The 16,003-nt window shown below is 41.1% G+C and overlaps 1 protein-coding gene across 4 annotated transcripts in view; it reads right to left on the bottom strand.

Moving 5' to 3' along the window:
* Smyd4 (SET and MYND domain containing 4) overlaps positions 1-16,003 on the bottom strand; it is a 57,275-nt gene that overhangs the window by 19,960 nt on the left and 21,312 nt on the right. For 2 of the 4 annotated variants that reach the window (NM_001102611.1, XM_006533536.2), the window contains exon 3: positions 3,354-3,498. The exons of the other annotated variants lie outside the window; for them this stretch is intronic. In NM_001102611.1, coding sequence (NP_001096081.1) covers positions 3,354-3,498 — 145 coding nt within the window. The remainder of the gene's footprint in view (positions 1-3,353; positions 3,499-16,003) is intronic. 4 annotated transcript variants of the gene reach the window in all.

The following is a 16,003-nucleotide window of genomic DNA, read 5'->3' as shown; positions in this document are numbered from 1 at the left end:
GACTGAACTCATGTCATCCAGACCTTTGCATAACTGCCTTTATACATGGAGCCATCTCATTGGCCCACTTGGAGTTCCTAAGATTAAAAACCAAATGTGTATGTGTGCACATGAGTGACGTACCCAAGGATGCCAGAGGCACTGCATCCCTTGGAGCTGGAATTCCAGGAAGGCTTTCGGAGCCAAAGTCATGTTCTCTGCAAGAGCAGTTCTCAAGTAACCCGAGGTTAACGCCACCATACTAGGCTGTTTTTTATTCACCTACATATGCCTTATATACAGTATATTTAACAAGGTAGATTATGGGGCTGGAAGTGAGACTAAACTAGGGGACAGGAAAAGAAACCACACCATATATTTTTGCAACTCTTGAAATTGAACTATATGAGCATATTTCCTATCCCCCTAAATAAATGTATAATACTAACAAAATAATAGTATGTAATAATAACCAGTGTTGCTTAAGAAATGAGCATTCCCACATTCTTTCAGAATGGATGTTAACTAGTCCTTTCCTGAGAACAATTCAGCGTCACTCAGAGGCTTGACCCCACACTTTACTCTTGTGCTAATTCATCCCAAACAAAACACTGGCTGTACATAAAAATATTTATACAGAAAGATGCTTATTATAGCATCATAATGCCAAATATTATGCCAATATTAGATCTTAAATTAAGTACATTTCTTCTCTGTAACAGAACACAGAGTTAGCTATGGAAAATTACTTGGAGCTGAAAATTTAATACTGTGAGAAAATGGGTACAATAAATCGTGAAGGGAAAGAGTGGGCTACAAAACAGTAAGTGCAGCATTATCCCAATTTTGTAAAAGAAAAACACATTCTCACAGGAAAAACTCTGGCTGGCCGGATAGAAGCAGAAATGTTAACGGTACTTCACTGGTTATGACTTTTTTTTTTACTCTTTATACTTCTCTATATTTTCCAAAGTAACATTTATTACTTTTACAGTCAAAACAACAAGCATTACTTTAAAAGAAAGAAAATAGCAGCTCTCTATAAAATTGCAAAGTACCATAATCACCAAAATAGCAGCTTCATGGAATAGGAAGTGCATCTCCCTCTCCATCCACAGCAAACCTTCATTTCTTTCTTCTTGAGACAAGGTCTTGTGTAGCCTAGACTGATGTCAAACTCGTTCTAGAGCTCATTTTAAAAGATTTATTTTATTTTTAAAATTATGTGTATGTGTGCATGTGTTAATGTGGTTGCCTGCAGAGGCCAAAAGAGGGTTTTGGATTCCCTGCAGTAGGGAGACCCACTGCCTGCCATGGTCTCTGCAAGGGCAGTAAGCACTCGTGAGCCTGAGCATCTTTGCAGTCCCTCCTGTCTTATTTTTACCTGTTTTCATTAAGCAACTTTCCATGGGGTAACATTTAGGATGCAAAGGCCATAAAACTGAAGCCAAATACTTTCTTACACCATTACAAAGAAGGGCTTTTACAAGTTTGTAGAGTGGATGATGTAGCTTTAATATTTTTCGGAAAGTTAATTCCAAGGGTTGACTATTGACTTTTAAAGATACAGGGTGTGCACAATACTCTGAACCCCAGGGCTGGGAACGGAAACCTTGGGCGTCATGCGTGTTAGGCAAGTGGTAGCGTGGAGCCACACCTCACTTTACCCCTTTCTTTCTCCTCTCCTAGACAGGGTCTCATAGAGCTCACGTTAGCCTCAAACTTGTCACAAAGCTAAGACTGACTAGCCTTCAACTCCTGACCTTCTTCCCTTCCTGAAGCTTGGAACATAGGAGTGTGCCAAACTCCTAGGCTCACTCTATTCTTTTAATATATAAAATCAGAGATCAAGAGTTGGACATATTCTTGTTTTAAGCCCATACAGATCTCTGAAAAGCCAATAGAAGGAATTTTCTCAGGGTTCCAAGGAAGCAAGAGTTAGAATAACACAGTGTTCAAAGCCTCAGTTCTGCTTCCAAATCCAGCGTGGTGGGGCTGGAGAGATGACTCAGCAGTTAAATCCAGCGTGGTGGGGCTGGAGAGATGACTCAGCAGTTAAATCCAGCGTGGTGGGGCTGGAGAGATGACTCAGCAGTTAAATCCAGCTTGGTGGGGCTGGAGAGATGACTCAGCAGTTAAATCCATCATGGTGGGGCTGGAGAGATGACTCAGCAGTTAAATCCAGAACACTGGCTGTTCTTCCAGAGGACATGGGTTTGATTCCTAGAACCCATACATAACCTGTGACTCTAGTTCCAGGGGATATGATGCCCTCTTCTGGGCTCCCTGGGTACCAAGTGCACATGCAGTTCACATAAATGTAGGTGAAAACCCATACTCTTGTGCGCGCTCAACTGGCCAGGAAGAACGACGCTGCAACAGGATCCTTCTGCACACGTTTATTGGGAGAGCTTGATTGTAGAGGCGAAGAGACCCTGAGCCCAGAACTGGTGCTGCTTACATAGGCCTAGGAGAGGCGTGTCTCACATCTGATTGGTTAACTTGTCTTGGCAAAAGAACCTTCACTGCCTATGTATGTGTGGTGGCCAGCAGTAGCCAACTGCCACTCTGCAACAGCTTCCCACACCATACATATAAAATAATAATTTAAAAATATAGCTTGTCATGGTTAGTGTAAAGTATTTGTTGTTGTTAATAGTAGTATGTTAACATATAACCAAGAAAATCTAGTTTGACTAGGCTATGGCAAATCCACTCATTTTCTTCTTTCTTTCTTTCTTTCTTTCTTTCTTTCTTTCTTTCTTTCTTTCTTTCTTTCTTTCTTTCTTTTTTAGCAATATTTAAGTCATTCTGGCTGTTTACTTTATTGAGACAGAGTCTTACTACATATCCCTGGCCAGGCTGGAACTTGTTATGTAGACCAGGCTGCCTTGAACTCAGAGATTCACCTGCTTCTGCCTCCTGAGTGCTGGAACTAAAGGCAAGTGCCACCAAACTCAGCCAGAGGCATTCTAGTTGTAAGCTAGCAAGGTGGCTAGCTAAAAACCTAGCTATTTACTAACATAGGAGCATAAGCTAAAATGTTCATCAGTTCTTCAGACAAATGCTGTACAGCTCAGTGAGAATACCTGGCAAAGGGCCACTAAGCTTGCTGCTGCTATGGGTCTGAAGGAATATGGGAAGAATCTTGCCAAAATTCAGGACATATAAACAGTCTTTTGTTTGTGAATATAATCAACAATAGAATTCTACTACATTTTTCCCAAATCCAATCCGACTAATAAAGAAGAAGAAACAAACAAACAAACAAACCAACCAACCCAACTAACCAAAGCAAAACAATGGACTGGTTATGAGTCTGCACTTTGCCTCTATCTTCCGCCTTGTTCAACTGCTGGTTGGACGCACGTTACCTTAGAGTACAGCACTGCAGCATCTGTGTACTCCTTTTCTTGGAATTTCCTGTTTCCTTCTTCTCTGTAGAAGAGGGGAGCATCATTGTCCTTTTCCACCGAGTAACTACTAGAAAGTTCCTTCAAAAACATCTCATCCTCAGGTCTTTGTGACGAAAGAAGGGAACAAACAAAATGGAGAAATCTGTTATTTCAAGGAAGACTCTGAAGTCACTGTATTTGAAATGGCAACAAATGGTTGAGAGCGCTGTGCACACAGGGCTCTATGCACTATGTGATCCAACAGGAGAATCCTCCCCTGTCTCAGAGACACAGGGGCAGGGAGACCCACTCAGAGCAGAGAGCACTGATTGTCTGACTCTAACTCATACTTCACGCCAATGAATCATCGCTGGCATCACACGTCCCAATGAAGCCTGGGTGTAGAGAATGATAGAACACACAGAATCTTTGCACCAAGGAGTGCTCTCCGATTTACACTATGTTGAAAGTACTAAGGAGGACTGAGGGGGTGGCTGAGCAGCTAATTGCATATACTGTAATTCTAGGTGGAAGGCAGCAAGGCGGTCCAGAGGACCCAAGTCCACTTGGTGCTCATATCAGATGGCTCACAACCATGTTTAAGTCCAGCTCCAAAGGCATCTTACATCTCTGACCTCTATGAGTGCCTGCGCTTATGTGAACATAGCTACATACAGAAACATATACGTGATTTAAAACAATTAAAAATAAGCTGCCAAAAAAAAAAAAAAAAAGGGAGGGGGCTCAGGGGTTAAGAGCACTGATTGCTCTTCTAGAGGTCCTGAGTTTAATTCCCAGCAATTACATGATGGCTCACCACCACCTGTAAATGGGATTTGATGCCCTCTTCTGGTGTGTCTGAAGATAACTACAGGATACTCATTCATATATAGAGATATCTATATCTATACATAATAAATAAAAATATTTTTTAAAAAGTGAGGATCTGGCATGGCACAGCCGTGATAATGCCAGCTATCACGAGACTGAAGCAATAGGATCACCACCAGTGAGACGGTAACCTGAGCAAGACACTAAGGTTTTTTTTCTCCAAACTCATAGGCACATAACACACACACACACACAAACACACACACACATACCACACCACCACCACCACCACACGACACTAAGGATGTTAAAAGTGTATGTGTGTGTGTGTGTGTGTGTGTGTGTGTGTAGGAGCAACTCACAAAGGCACTTGTTAGCAAACTTGCAACCTGAATTTGACCCTGGCATCCAGATGATGGTAGGAAAGGACTCCTACTAGCTGTCTTCTGATTTTTACATCAATGTGTATACACATAACCACAAAAAAAAATCAAATAATTGAAAAAAAAAACTTGCTGAGTGGGGTGGTACACACCTTTAACCCCAGGATGTGGGAGAAACAGGGGCATCTGTGTGAGTTTGAGGCCACTCTTATCTACATAGTAAATTCCATAACAGCCAGGGATACACAGTGATATCTTGTCTCACAATAAATAGATAGATGGGGGCTGGAGAGATAGCTCAGTGGTTTGGTTCCCAGCACCAACACAGAAGCCTACCACCAGCTATACCTCTAGTCCCAAGGGATCCAATACCCTTCTCCTGGTTTCCACAGGCACCAGGTATATACACAGTGAACACACATACATGTAGACAAAACACTCATACACATAAAATAAAGATAAATTTAAAAAATGAAGTGCAATAAAACCCTTCTTAGCTTGAAATAACTTTCTGCAAATGCAGCACAGGAATTCCTGTGTGACATCTAAGACTGTATAAGGGCGAACACCTCTCTCTGTCCACATTACCACTCGCTGTCCTGTAACCCACCCAGGGAGTGTTGCCAACTTAAAAGGCAGTGCTACTACTCTCAGCTTTAATTGTTTTTTTCTCAACATGTCTTTGTCTGTGTAGTATTGGCTGTCATAGACTTGCTTTGTAAACCATGCTGGCCTCAAACTCACAAAAATCTTTTCGTCTCTGCTTCCCAAGCACTGGGAACTACAGGCGTGTGTTGCCACCGCCACCTGCTTTTGCTGCTCTCCTGTAAAACTGGAGTTCACCTCCAGCACTCAACCTTTTTTTTTTTCCCTGTATAGGAGTTCACTGTAGCTGTCTTCAGACACACCAGAAGAGGGCATCAGATCCCTTTACAGATGGTTGTGAGCCACCATGTGGTTGCTGGGAATTGAACTCAGGACCTCTGGAAGAGCAGTCAGTGTTCTTAACCACTGAGCCACCTCTCCAGCCCTACAGGCCTCATACCTACACCCTTCCTTCCTCAGCCTCCTAAATGCTAATAAAGATTTTTTTAATTTTTAATTTTTTTAATGTGTACCTATATGCATATATGTGCATCACATGTGTGCAAGTTTCCATGGAGATTAGAAGAGGATGCTGGGTTTCCTGGAGCTGGAGTTACGGGTGTTTGTGATCCAACTGTCATGGGTGCTGGAGGTGAACTCCAGTTTTACAGGAGAGCAGCAAAAGCAGGTGGCGGTGGCAACACACGCCTGTAGTTCCCAGTGCTTGGGAAGCAGAGACGAAAAGATTTTTGTGAGTTTGAGGCCAGCATGGTTTACAAAGCAAGTCTATGACAGCCAATACTACACAGAGATACCCTGTCTCAACACCCATCCCCACCCCACCCCCTAAAAAAGAAGAAAGAAGAACAGCAAAGCCTCTTAGCGGCCGAGCCTCTCTTCAGTCCCACAGATGTTTTACTTAGTTGAATCTCACTAAGTAGAGCAGGGTGGCTTCAAACTCAGAGAGATCCTCCTGTCTCTGCCTGAGTCTTAGAACAAATATCATTCCCTATCACTGTGGCTGAGAGTGTAAATTTTAATGTGTGTTGCTGAAGTAGTGAGCATGAAAGTATAATTTTTTTTTTTTTTTTTTGGTTTTTCGAGACAGGGTTTCTCTGTACAGCCCTGGCTGTCCTGGAGCTCACTTTGTAGACCAGGCTAGCCTCGAACTCAGAAATCCGCCTGCCTCTGCCTCTTGAGTGCTGGGATTAAAGGCGTGCGCCACCACGCCCGGCAAAAGTATACATTTTTAAAATTATTTATTTTTATTTTATGTGCATTAGTGTTTGAGGGTGTCAGATTCCCAGGAACTTGAGTTACAGACATTTGTAAGCTGCCATGTAGTTGCTGGAAATTGAACTCAGGACCTATGGAAAAGCAGACGCTTTTCCTATGGAAAATCTTAACCGCTGAGCCCCTTAAAGTATAAAATTTAATGTGAAGCTGGTCTACAGAGTGAGTTCTAGGACAGCCAAGGGCTACACAGAGAAACCCTGTCTCAAAAAAAAAAAAAAAAAAAAAAAAAAAAAAAAAAAAAAAAAAGAAAGAGAAAGAAAGAAAGAAAGAAGGCAGAGAACCTGACATCCTCCACTAGCTTCCATGTTACATGCACATGCAAGCATACACATCTGCATGCACCTCACACACACACATACACACACACACACACACACACACACACACACGCAGAAAGAATTCTTTTCCTTTTAAAAAAAGATTTATTTATTTATTTATTTATTATATCTAAGTACACTGTAGCTGTCTTCAGACACACCAGAAGAGGGTGTCAGATCTCATGACAGATGGTTGTGAACTCAGGACCTTTGGAAGAGCAATCAGTGCTCTTAACTGCTGAGCATCTCTCCAGCCCAAAATAATTCTTACTAGTAACATGGAACAATCAAGTTTTATTATATGATACATATTAATCAACTTATAAGTACATGATTATGCACATTTATCATATCGTGCAACCATCACTGCTGTCGTTTTGTTTTGTTTTGTTCTTTTGAGGCCCGGTTTCTGTGTTGTTCTGGAACTCACTCTGTAGACCAGGCTGGTCTTGAACTCAATGATCTGCCTGCCTCTGCCTCCCAAGTGCTGAAAACAAATGTGTGCACCACCACCTCTGGCTATCACTGCTGTCTTTTTTTTTTTTTTAACAGTTATTTATTTCGTGCATGCATGTGTGTATAAGCATGTAACGTATGCCATGGTATGCATGTGGAGGTCAGAGGACAACTTTCAGGAGTTAGTTCTTTCCTCCCACTGTGGGTTCTAGGAACCAAGCTCAGGTTGTTAGACTTGCATGGCAAGTGCCTTTACCACAGAGCCATCCTGCTGGCCCTACTATAGGTCCTTATATAAAAAGATCATATGCCGGGCAAAAACCAAACAAAAAATAAACCTCAAAAAACAAAAGGACCATATAATATTGTGGGGGAGTGGATGAAGTCCTGAACGAATGTGTTCTGTTGACATGTCTGTACTTCAGACCCATGGGAATTGGCAAAGCCTTCCTCTGGTCCTGTGAGGATGCTGATAGTCTGTCTAAAAACTAGAGATCACAGCTTTCTCCTCTGGATGACTGTAACCCCAGATTGTTCCTCTTCAGAGACTGTCCACCAAGCTACCCTGCCTACTTAAGCTGTACACAATGAATGAGCTGAGTTTCCAGGTTACAGCACAGTAGACACTGTCCATCAGTGAGAGCACAGCCTAGCCTAACAGTACACATGTCTGCTTTCTTCACGTTTCCAGAACCAAGCCTTGCTGGATAGAGCATATTTGTCTGTTTGGCTTATTTCACTTGATAAAAAGTTTTCAAGGAGGGCCAGGTGTGGTGGCACACGCCTTTAGTCCCAGCACTCGGGAGGCAGAGGCAGGCAAATTTCTGAGTTCGATGCCAGCCTGGTCTACAAAGTGAGTTCCAGGACAGCCAGGGCTATACAGAGAAACCCTGTCTCAAAAAACCAAAAAAAACCAAAACAAAACAAACAAACAAACAAACAAAAAGCCAAAAATCCAACCCCCCCCAAAAAAAAAACCAAACCAAAAACCAAAAAACAACAACAACAAAAAGTTTTTGAGGTTTAATTTATTGCATGTCACAGAATTTCACTGTTTAAAAAAATGGCTGAATAATATTTCACTATCCATTCACGTATTTGTAGGCATTCATGTGTGTAGTGGTTTAAATAAAAATAGCCCCCATAGGCTTCTACAGTTGAATGCTTAGTCATTGAGTAGCAGTACTAGAGAGGGAATTGAAGGTGTGGCCTTATTGGAGTAGGAGTGGCCTTGTTGCAGGAATTGTGTCACTTTGAGGTCCCAGCAACAAGGTTGCTCTGATCACATCCAAAGACATTCTAGGTCTATGTGATCTGGCTGGAATTCAGACATGCCCTTAATACACACCTTTAATCCCAAACAATGAAGGTAAAGTTAGTTTATAAAAAGAAGCACCCATGTTTGAAAGTGACGTTTAATTAAGAGTGATGAATTAGAGAAAGATCTGCTGTCACAGAGCAGAGAGGAAAGAGAGGCAGCATAAGAGGGAGCATGGCAGAGGGAGAGGGAGGAGGGGTTTTCACCAGGGCATTTGTACAGAGACAGGTTGCAGAGCTAGAACAGGTGAAGACAGAACAAGCCAGAGAATGAGAAGGAGCCAGGAGATTAGGACAGATTGCCAATGTTAATAGGCTAAGCAGAGCATTTTAGTCAGAAACTGAGAGAAGTCAAATTGAATCAGTTAGCTTGGAAAGGAGTTTGAGCAGCAACAGCTGAGTTAAACTAGCCAACAGAATCCAGAAAGAACTAGAAAAGATGAGCTTACTCAGCAGCAAATCTCAGAGGCTAAAAACATCTTAGACCTAGATTAGACTGCATGGAGGCTAGACGCTTCCAGGGCTAGGCCTAGGTTAGCAGACGGAGAGAGTAATAAGCCTTGGAGACAACAGTTAATACAGAAGACTATGTACAGACATGGATATGAACCTCTCAGCCACTTCTCCAGCGTCATGCCTGTCTGCATTGTTAGGAGTCATCTAGGAAAGGCTAAGGGCAGGCAAGCAACTTTTCCAGAGATGGTCCACTGTTTTTTGCATGGCTTTTGAGAGGCGAGCTCTGAGAGGGAAGGTTCCAAGAGACTTCATCCCAGGATTGCTGCTTAATTACGACATGCCTTTTCTTGTCACTGTTATTTAGTATAATGACTCCTGAGCTTTAGCCCATCCTATTGGGCATATTTCCTGCAGATCAACATAAAGATGAACTTTCACAAATTAATGCTGTTTAGATGAATAAATGATTTTATAAAATTCCTGATTTGATTTAAATAATTTTAGGAAGAAAGCTTTAGGAGATAGTTTAGTTGGTTTGCCAGAAAGATGTAATAACGTCAGAATCAAGAATAGAATGTGGCTGGGCAGTGGTGGCAGATGCCTTTAATCCTAGCACTTCGGAGGCAGAGATAGGCGGATTTCTGAGTTCGAGGACAGCCTGGTCTACAGAGTGAGTTCCAGGACAGCCAGGGCTACACAGAGAAACCCTGTCTTGAAAAACAAAACAAAAAGAAAAGTAAGTAAAGGCTGCATAATAAAGAATACAATGAGCTTTCACAACTACACCAAAAAGAGACATGCTTGGGACAAATTTGTGATCAAGGAAAAATATTCATTCTAGATCAGGTCCAAGGATGAAGCCACAAGTGTGTGATATGATGAACAAGACCATGGATAAACTGTTGTTTTGAGCTTAAAGAATAAAACACTGCTTTGAAATTAACTATCAACATTCTACTGTAACTTTCCTTTTTATAAATTTTATCTATGAGATAATTTTCTAAAGAACTTGTGTCTATAAAGGTATAGAAGGACAGAGAGAAAGAAATAAGGTGTGGCATCTGGGCTCTGCTCCATCCACCCAAATAAATATGTGTGTGTGTGTATGTATGTATGTATGTTTATCTATATGTATGTATATACATACATGTGTAGGTAGGTATATGTGTATGTATATAAGTATGCATGAACACTTGGGAAGTTGATGAGACAAGTGAGAGGTTGGGCCCCCCAGACAGAATGTGTGTGCCTGTATGTCTATGTGTGTGCTTGAATTCATCCTTTCTTCTTTTTCTTTTCTCTCTGGTTCACAAAGCGTTAGCAAGTCCTAGGCCTCTTGCTTGGCCAGCAAGATGTCCTTGAGCTAGAGAACTAAGCAACTTAACACATAAGCAGTAAGATTACAAGGCCAGGGATCATCAGTCTTTAGTCTTCATCCAACTCTGTTTCACCTCAGCTCATTCCTCAGCCAGAGGCTGCTCTGGCCCTGCATGCCACCAATGACGACAATGAACTAACTTTCTGAAACTGGAAGTCAGCCCCATTGAAATGAGAGTTTTAAGAGTTGCCATGGTCATGGTGTCTCTTCACAGCAATAAGACACCAAGAAAATGTGTTTTCCACTTCTGATTACTGTGGAAAATGCTGCTATGAACACTGGTGTGCAAGTATCTGCTCACATCCTGCTTTCAATTCTTTGGGGTATAAACCCAGAAGTGGGATTACTGCACCATACAATAATTCTCTAACTTTCAAGCAATTTTCCACAATGGTTGTATCATTTTACATTCCCACTGGCTACGAGAAGGGTTCCCACTTCTACACATCTTCACCACCATTTCTGTTTTTGTTTTTGAGTAACAGCTGCCTAATGACTGTGAAGTGGTATCTTATCTCAGTGTTGATTTGCATTTCTCTGATCATTAATGTGGGAAGGCATCGTTTCATATGTTTATTGGCTGTTTGTGTATCATCTTCTTTGGCGATGTTGATTCAAGTTATTTGCTTGTTTTTTTAATTGGAGTTTTAAAAAATTGTTGTTGAGTTGTGGGAGTTCTTCATTAGCTCTGCATATTAATACCCTGATGAAAATGATTAACAAGTATTTGCTTCCATTTTGGGGGCTTCCATTCTGGGCTGTTTTTATTCTTTTGATACTCTTTTGATTCTCAACAGTTTAATCTGACTAAAATTCAGTTTATTTCTTCTTTTAATGGCCATGCTATTGACACATCCCGTAATCACTGCCAAATCCAGTCATGAAGAGTTTCTTTCAAGAGATTTATAGTTTTAGCTCTTTAAGTTTGTCATGTCTGTTTCACTTAATTTTGTATAGTGTACAAAAGTCTAACTTCATTCTTTTCTATATGGCTTGCTACTAGTATACGAAGAGCTAAATTTCTCTTTCCTTGAGTCTCAACCTCTGATGTGTAGCAATTTCTTCAGAGGAAAACATGGTGGGAAGTTCCTTAAACATAGGATGCTCCATGGAGGTGAAATAGTTCATCCTACAGGGAAGCTTGTTAAACACAGGAAGTACATACTCAGCAGCTCTAGTAAGTGAGTGAAACTGACTGGAGGCACTAGGTCCCTCCTTCCCTACGCATATAGAAGCTGTAAGGATTGGGAAGAGATACTGTCAGGTCAGCTCAGCTGCTGCACGGAAGAGGCTCAGACCCACTGGCCTGGCTCCAAGAGGCATTCATTCTCCAGCCCACTGAGCTGCCTGGAGGTTGTGCAGTGACTCTAGGTTTCTCGCTTTCACAAGCTTCATGCTGAGGTGAGCTTTCAGAGATCCAGAGTGTCACACAACACCCTTCCTCACTTGTTGTCTTAGTCAGGGTTATGTTAGGGTTTTACTGCTGTGAACAGACACCATGACCAAAGCAATTCTTTTTTAAAAAGAATTTATTTATTTATTTATTTATTTATTTAATGTATGTGGGTATACTGTCCTGTCTTCTGACACACCAGAAGGTGGCATCAGATCCCATTACAGATGGTTGTGAGCCACCATGTGGTTGCTGGGAATTGAACTCAGGACCTCTGGAAGAGCAGTCAGTACTCTTAACTGCTGAGCCATCTCTCCAGCCCCCCAAAAACAATTCTTATAAGTACAACATTTAATTGGGGCAGCAAGGTGGGAACAAAGGCAGCTTCCAGGCAGACATGGTGCAGGTGGATCTGAGAGTTCTACATCTTCATCTGAAGGCCAATAGGAGAAGAGTGGTTCTCACATGGTTAGGACGAGGGTCTCATTGCCCACCCCCACAGAGACACACTTCCTCTTAACAAGGCCATTCCTCCTAAAAGTGCCACTCCCTGGTCCAGGCATATTAAAATCACCACAGGTTACTATTTCTGTGAAGAGACACCATGATCACGGTAACTATAAAAGAAAGCATTTAATTGGAGGCTTGCTTACAGTTAATTTATGATCATTGAGGCAGGAAGCACACAGGCTTGACACTAGAGTAGTAGCTGAGAGCTCTGCATGCAGCAGGCAGAGAGAGACAGACCGCCCCCTCCCTTGAAAGACTGGGTCTAGCATTAAATTTTGAAACCTCAAAGCCCCTAAGACATGCTTCCTAATCTTTCTAAACAGTTCTATCAACTAGGGACCAAATATTTAAATATATGAGCCTACTGGGTATTCTCGGTCACACTACCTCCCACTCCTCAACCGCTTTCTCTCCTTCCCTCCTCTCTCTCCTTCCTATCTAGTGAGACCAAGAGAAGAAAAGCCTCTTAATGGAGCCAACTTGCAAAGTAGAAAAAAAATCCCTATTTTGGCCTTAGACTAGGTACAAAGTTTGACTGGAAGTAACAATTTAGTAATTGGCATCCATCTTTATTTACGTATATTTTTTTTTCCTCTAACCATCTCAAAGCAAGTGTTGCTGGATATGGTGATACACACCTTTAATATGAGCACTCAGGAGACAGAGGCTAGCCTGGTCTACATACATAGTAAGTTACGGGTTACCTAGGGCTACATGGTGAAATCATGCCTCAAAAATAAGAAAAGAAAGGAGGATGAAGAAAAGGAGAAGCAGGAGGAGGAAGAAGAGGAGGAGGAAGAAGAGGAGGAAGAGGAGGAGGAGGAGGAGGAAGAGCAGCATCAACAAACACAGCAATTACCAGTGTTTACCTTTAGATATTTTTAGGCATCTGCTAGAAGTGAAGATATTCCCTTAGATAACAATATTATAGCTTGAATGTGGCAATTACCTCAAAGGCCCATATGTTTGAACATGGTCTCTAAGTGGTAAGACTGTTTTAGAAGGTTGTGATGGGTGCCTTTTGTATATAAGGCCTAGCTGGCAGATATACACAGCATCCTTACATTATATAAGTGACTTAAGAACAGAGAAACAGATAGGAAGCTCCTGGTTTAGTCTGAGACTACCATACTCTGATTCTAAGAGTTGAAAAAGAGAACAGAAGAAATATGTAGGCTAATATTATTTATAACTATTTTTATAAAAATTTTACATTAACAGATTAAGAAAAATGGTCATTTCTCTCAAGATAGTTTTAAAAATTTGATAAAGGTCAATGTGTATTTGTGATGAAAAAAATGTTAATGTTGAGGAACACAGGGCAACTGTCTTGAACCAAAGCACGCTGCATATTATAAGACTATGGTAAATACCTTAAATATATATGTACTCAACAGTATAAGATGTGTATCTATGCTATGGACGTTAGAAAGTAAGATGTGCAAATACTGGATCAGAGGATTACTCTGTACAGATATCATCATTTAACCTAAACATGTCAAGTAGATTGGCATAAAAATGAAAAGATGTTGAATTATAGCAAAGCAGTCATTCATACAGCAATTTTAAAATTCTACCTTTTATTTATACTCCTAACCATCAATTATGGTATGTAATTGGGAGAAAATGTTTATACACAATACCAACCAAGGAAACCTTACAAGCAAAAATAAATCTAACAGGAAATGTGCAAGACTGATATAAAGAAAACTATAAACCTTTACTTAAGGGCATAAAAGAAAGCCCAAGTAAGTGGCAAGACAACCTTTTCCGCGGATGAAAACATTTAATACTGTAAAGTTGTCAGCTCTCCCTAAATGAATCTATAAATTTAACACAATCCCAATCAAGAGCCCAACTACACTTTTTATGAAACACAACAAGCCAGTTCTAAAGTTCACATGGGCGAAATACACTTGACATGACAAAGGCTCTGAAGAAGGGTAATGACTGTGGATGTGTGCATCTCGGCCTAATTATATAGCTAGGAAGTCTCATTTGTACGAGGGCTCCCTGCTTTTTGAGTGCCTTTCTTCCACTAGTAAATCTCAGGGGGAAACTGTTCCATGAGAGAAACAGGAAGTCTGGGTAATCAAAGTCGAAACTGAGGATCTTTGACCAAAGGGCTATGAGGGAGATCAAGGTTAGGCTACTCTATTCCCAAGGCTGGACATAGTGGCCAACAGCTTTACCTCCCCCACCCCACCCCCCACCCAGGCACTCAGGAGACAGAAGCAGGAAGACCTCCATGAGTTCAAGGTCAGCCAGATCTACAGAGTGAGTTCCAGAACAGCCAGGGCTAGCTACATAGTGTTACCCTCTCTTGAAAAAGAAAATAAAGACTTCCTCGAACTTTTCAATGAAACTCTCCAGAAGGAAGGTCTCCTTCTATGGGGTTAGTAATCTATGAATGTATCCTGGGCTAAGAATGGGTATAGCATTACCAAATGCAAAGTCTGTTGGTTGTTGAAGAAATATGAAGTTTCCCGGCATACTCCAAGCCTCCAAATACATATCTGCTTTTAAAAATGTTAGTATTTTCATAGTTACAAATTTCAAATTTGAGGTGGGTTTCTGTTAACCTGAAACTCCAAGAATTATAAAATGAATGAAGTCATAGTAATTAAAACTCTTTGTTTTGGCACACAGAATCTAGAAACAAATTTAAAAAGTAAGCAGTAACTTAATTTTCAGTAAGAACGGCATCTGGGAAGAAGATGGGTCGTTTAATAAACACTGTAGAAAATTGTCTGGCTCAAAAATAAATAAATAAAAGGTAAATTACCATCCTAGTTTGTTCTCTGTTGTTGTAATAAAACAGTGATAAAAGCAACCTGGGGAGGAAAGAGTTATTTGCCTTACGAGTCCTGATAAATGTATATCATTGAGTGAAGTCATGATAGGAGTTCATTAAGCTGGAATCTGGAGGCAGGAACTGGAGCAGGAACATGGAGGAAGGTGGCCTACAGGCTTATGCCCAGGCTTAGACAGCTACCTTTCTTATACTTAGGATCACCTGCCTAGGTATAGGCTCTCTTACAGCAACAGAATCAAGAAAATGGCCCCACATTTCATCTGATAAAGGCAATTCCTCAATTCAGATTACATCTCTCGTATGTCTAGGTATGTGTCAAGTTGACAAAAACTGACCAATCATATAAATACTAATTTCAGATGTGTATGCATATTGTAATATCACATTGTGGTTTGAGAGAGAATGGACTTCACTACTTAGTCACCAGGGAATGGAACTGTTTGAGAAGGATTAGGAGGTGGAGCCTTGTTGAAGGAGTCTCTCTCTCTCTCTCTCTCTTTCTCTCTCTCTCTCCCTCCCTCTCTCCCTCTCTCCCTCCCTCCCTCCCTCCCTCCCTCCCTCCCTCCCTCCCTCCCTCCCCTGCTGTGGGTCAGGATGTAAAGTTCTCAGCTCCTTCTCTGGCACCATGCTTGCCTTCATGCCACCACACTCCCTGCCATGATGATAATGGACTAAAGCCTCTAAAACTGTAAGCAAGCCGCAGATAAATGTTTTCTTTTATAAATAAGGGTTGCCTTGTCCATGGTGTCTCATTAAAGCAGTAGAACATTGACTAAGATAACACCTTAGATATACTTAATTTTAATCTATTAATTATATGTTAATAAGCTAGAAAACATTTTGGATGGATTAAAAAGTTGAAAGTATAAAACTATCCAAAAGCATTAGAAGA

This window comes from Mus musculus, chromosome 11 (genome assembly GCF_000001635.26).
Source record: "Mus musculus strain C57BL/6J chromosome 11, GRCm38.p6 C57BL/6J".
NCBI lineage: Eukaryota > Metazoa > Chordata > Mammalia > Rodentia > Muridae > Mus > Mus musculus.
The sequence above is the reverse complement of the archived record's forward strand: the minus strand, read 5'-3'. Positions and strand labels throughout refer to the sequence as shown.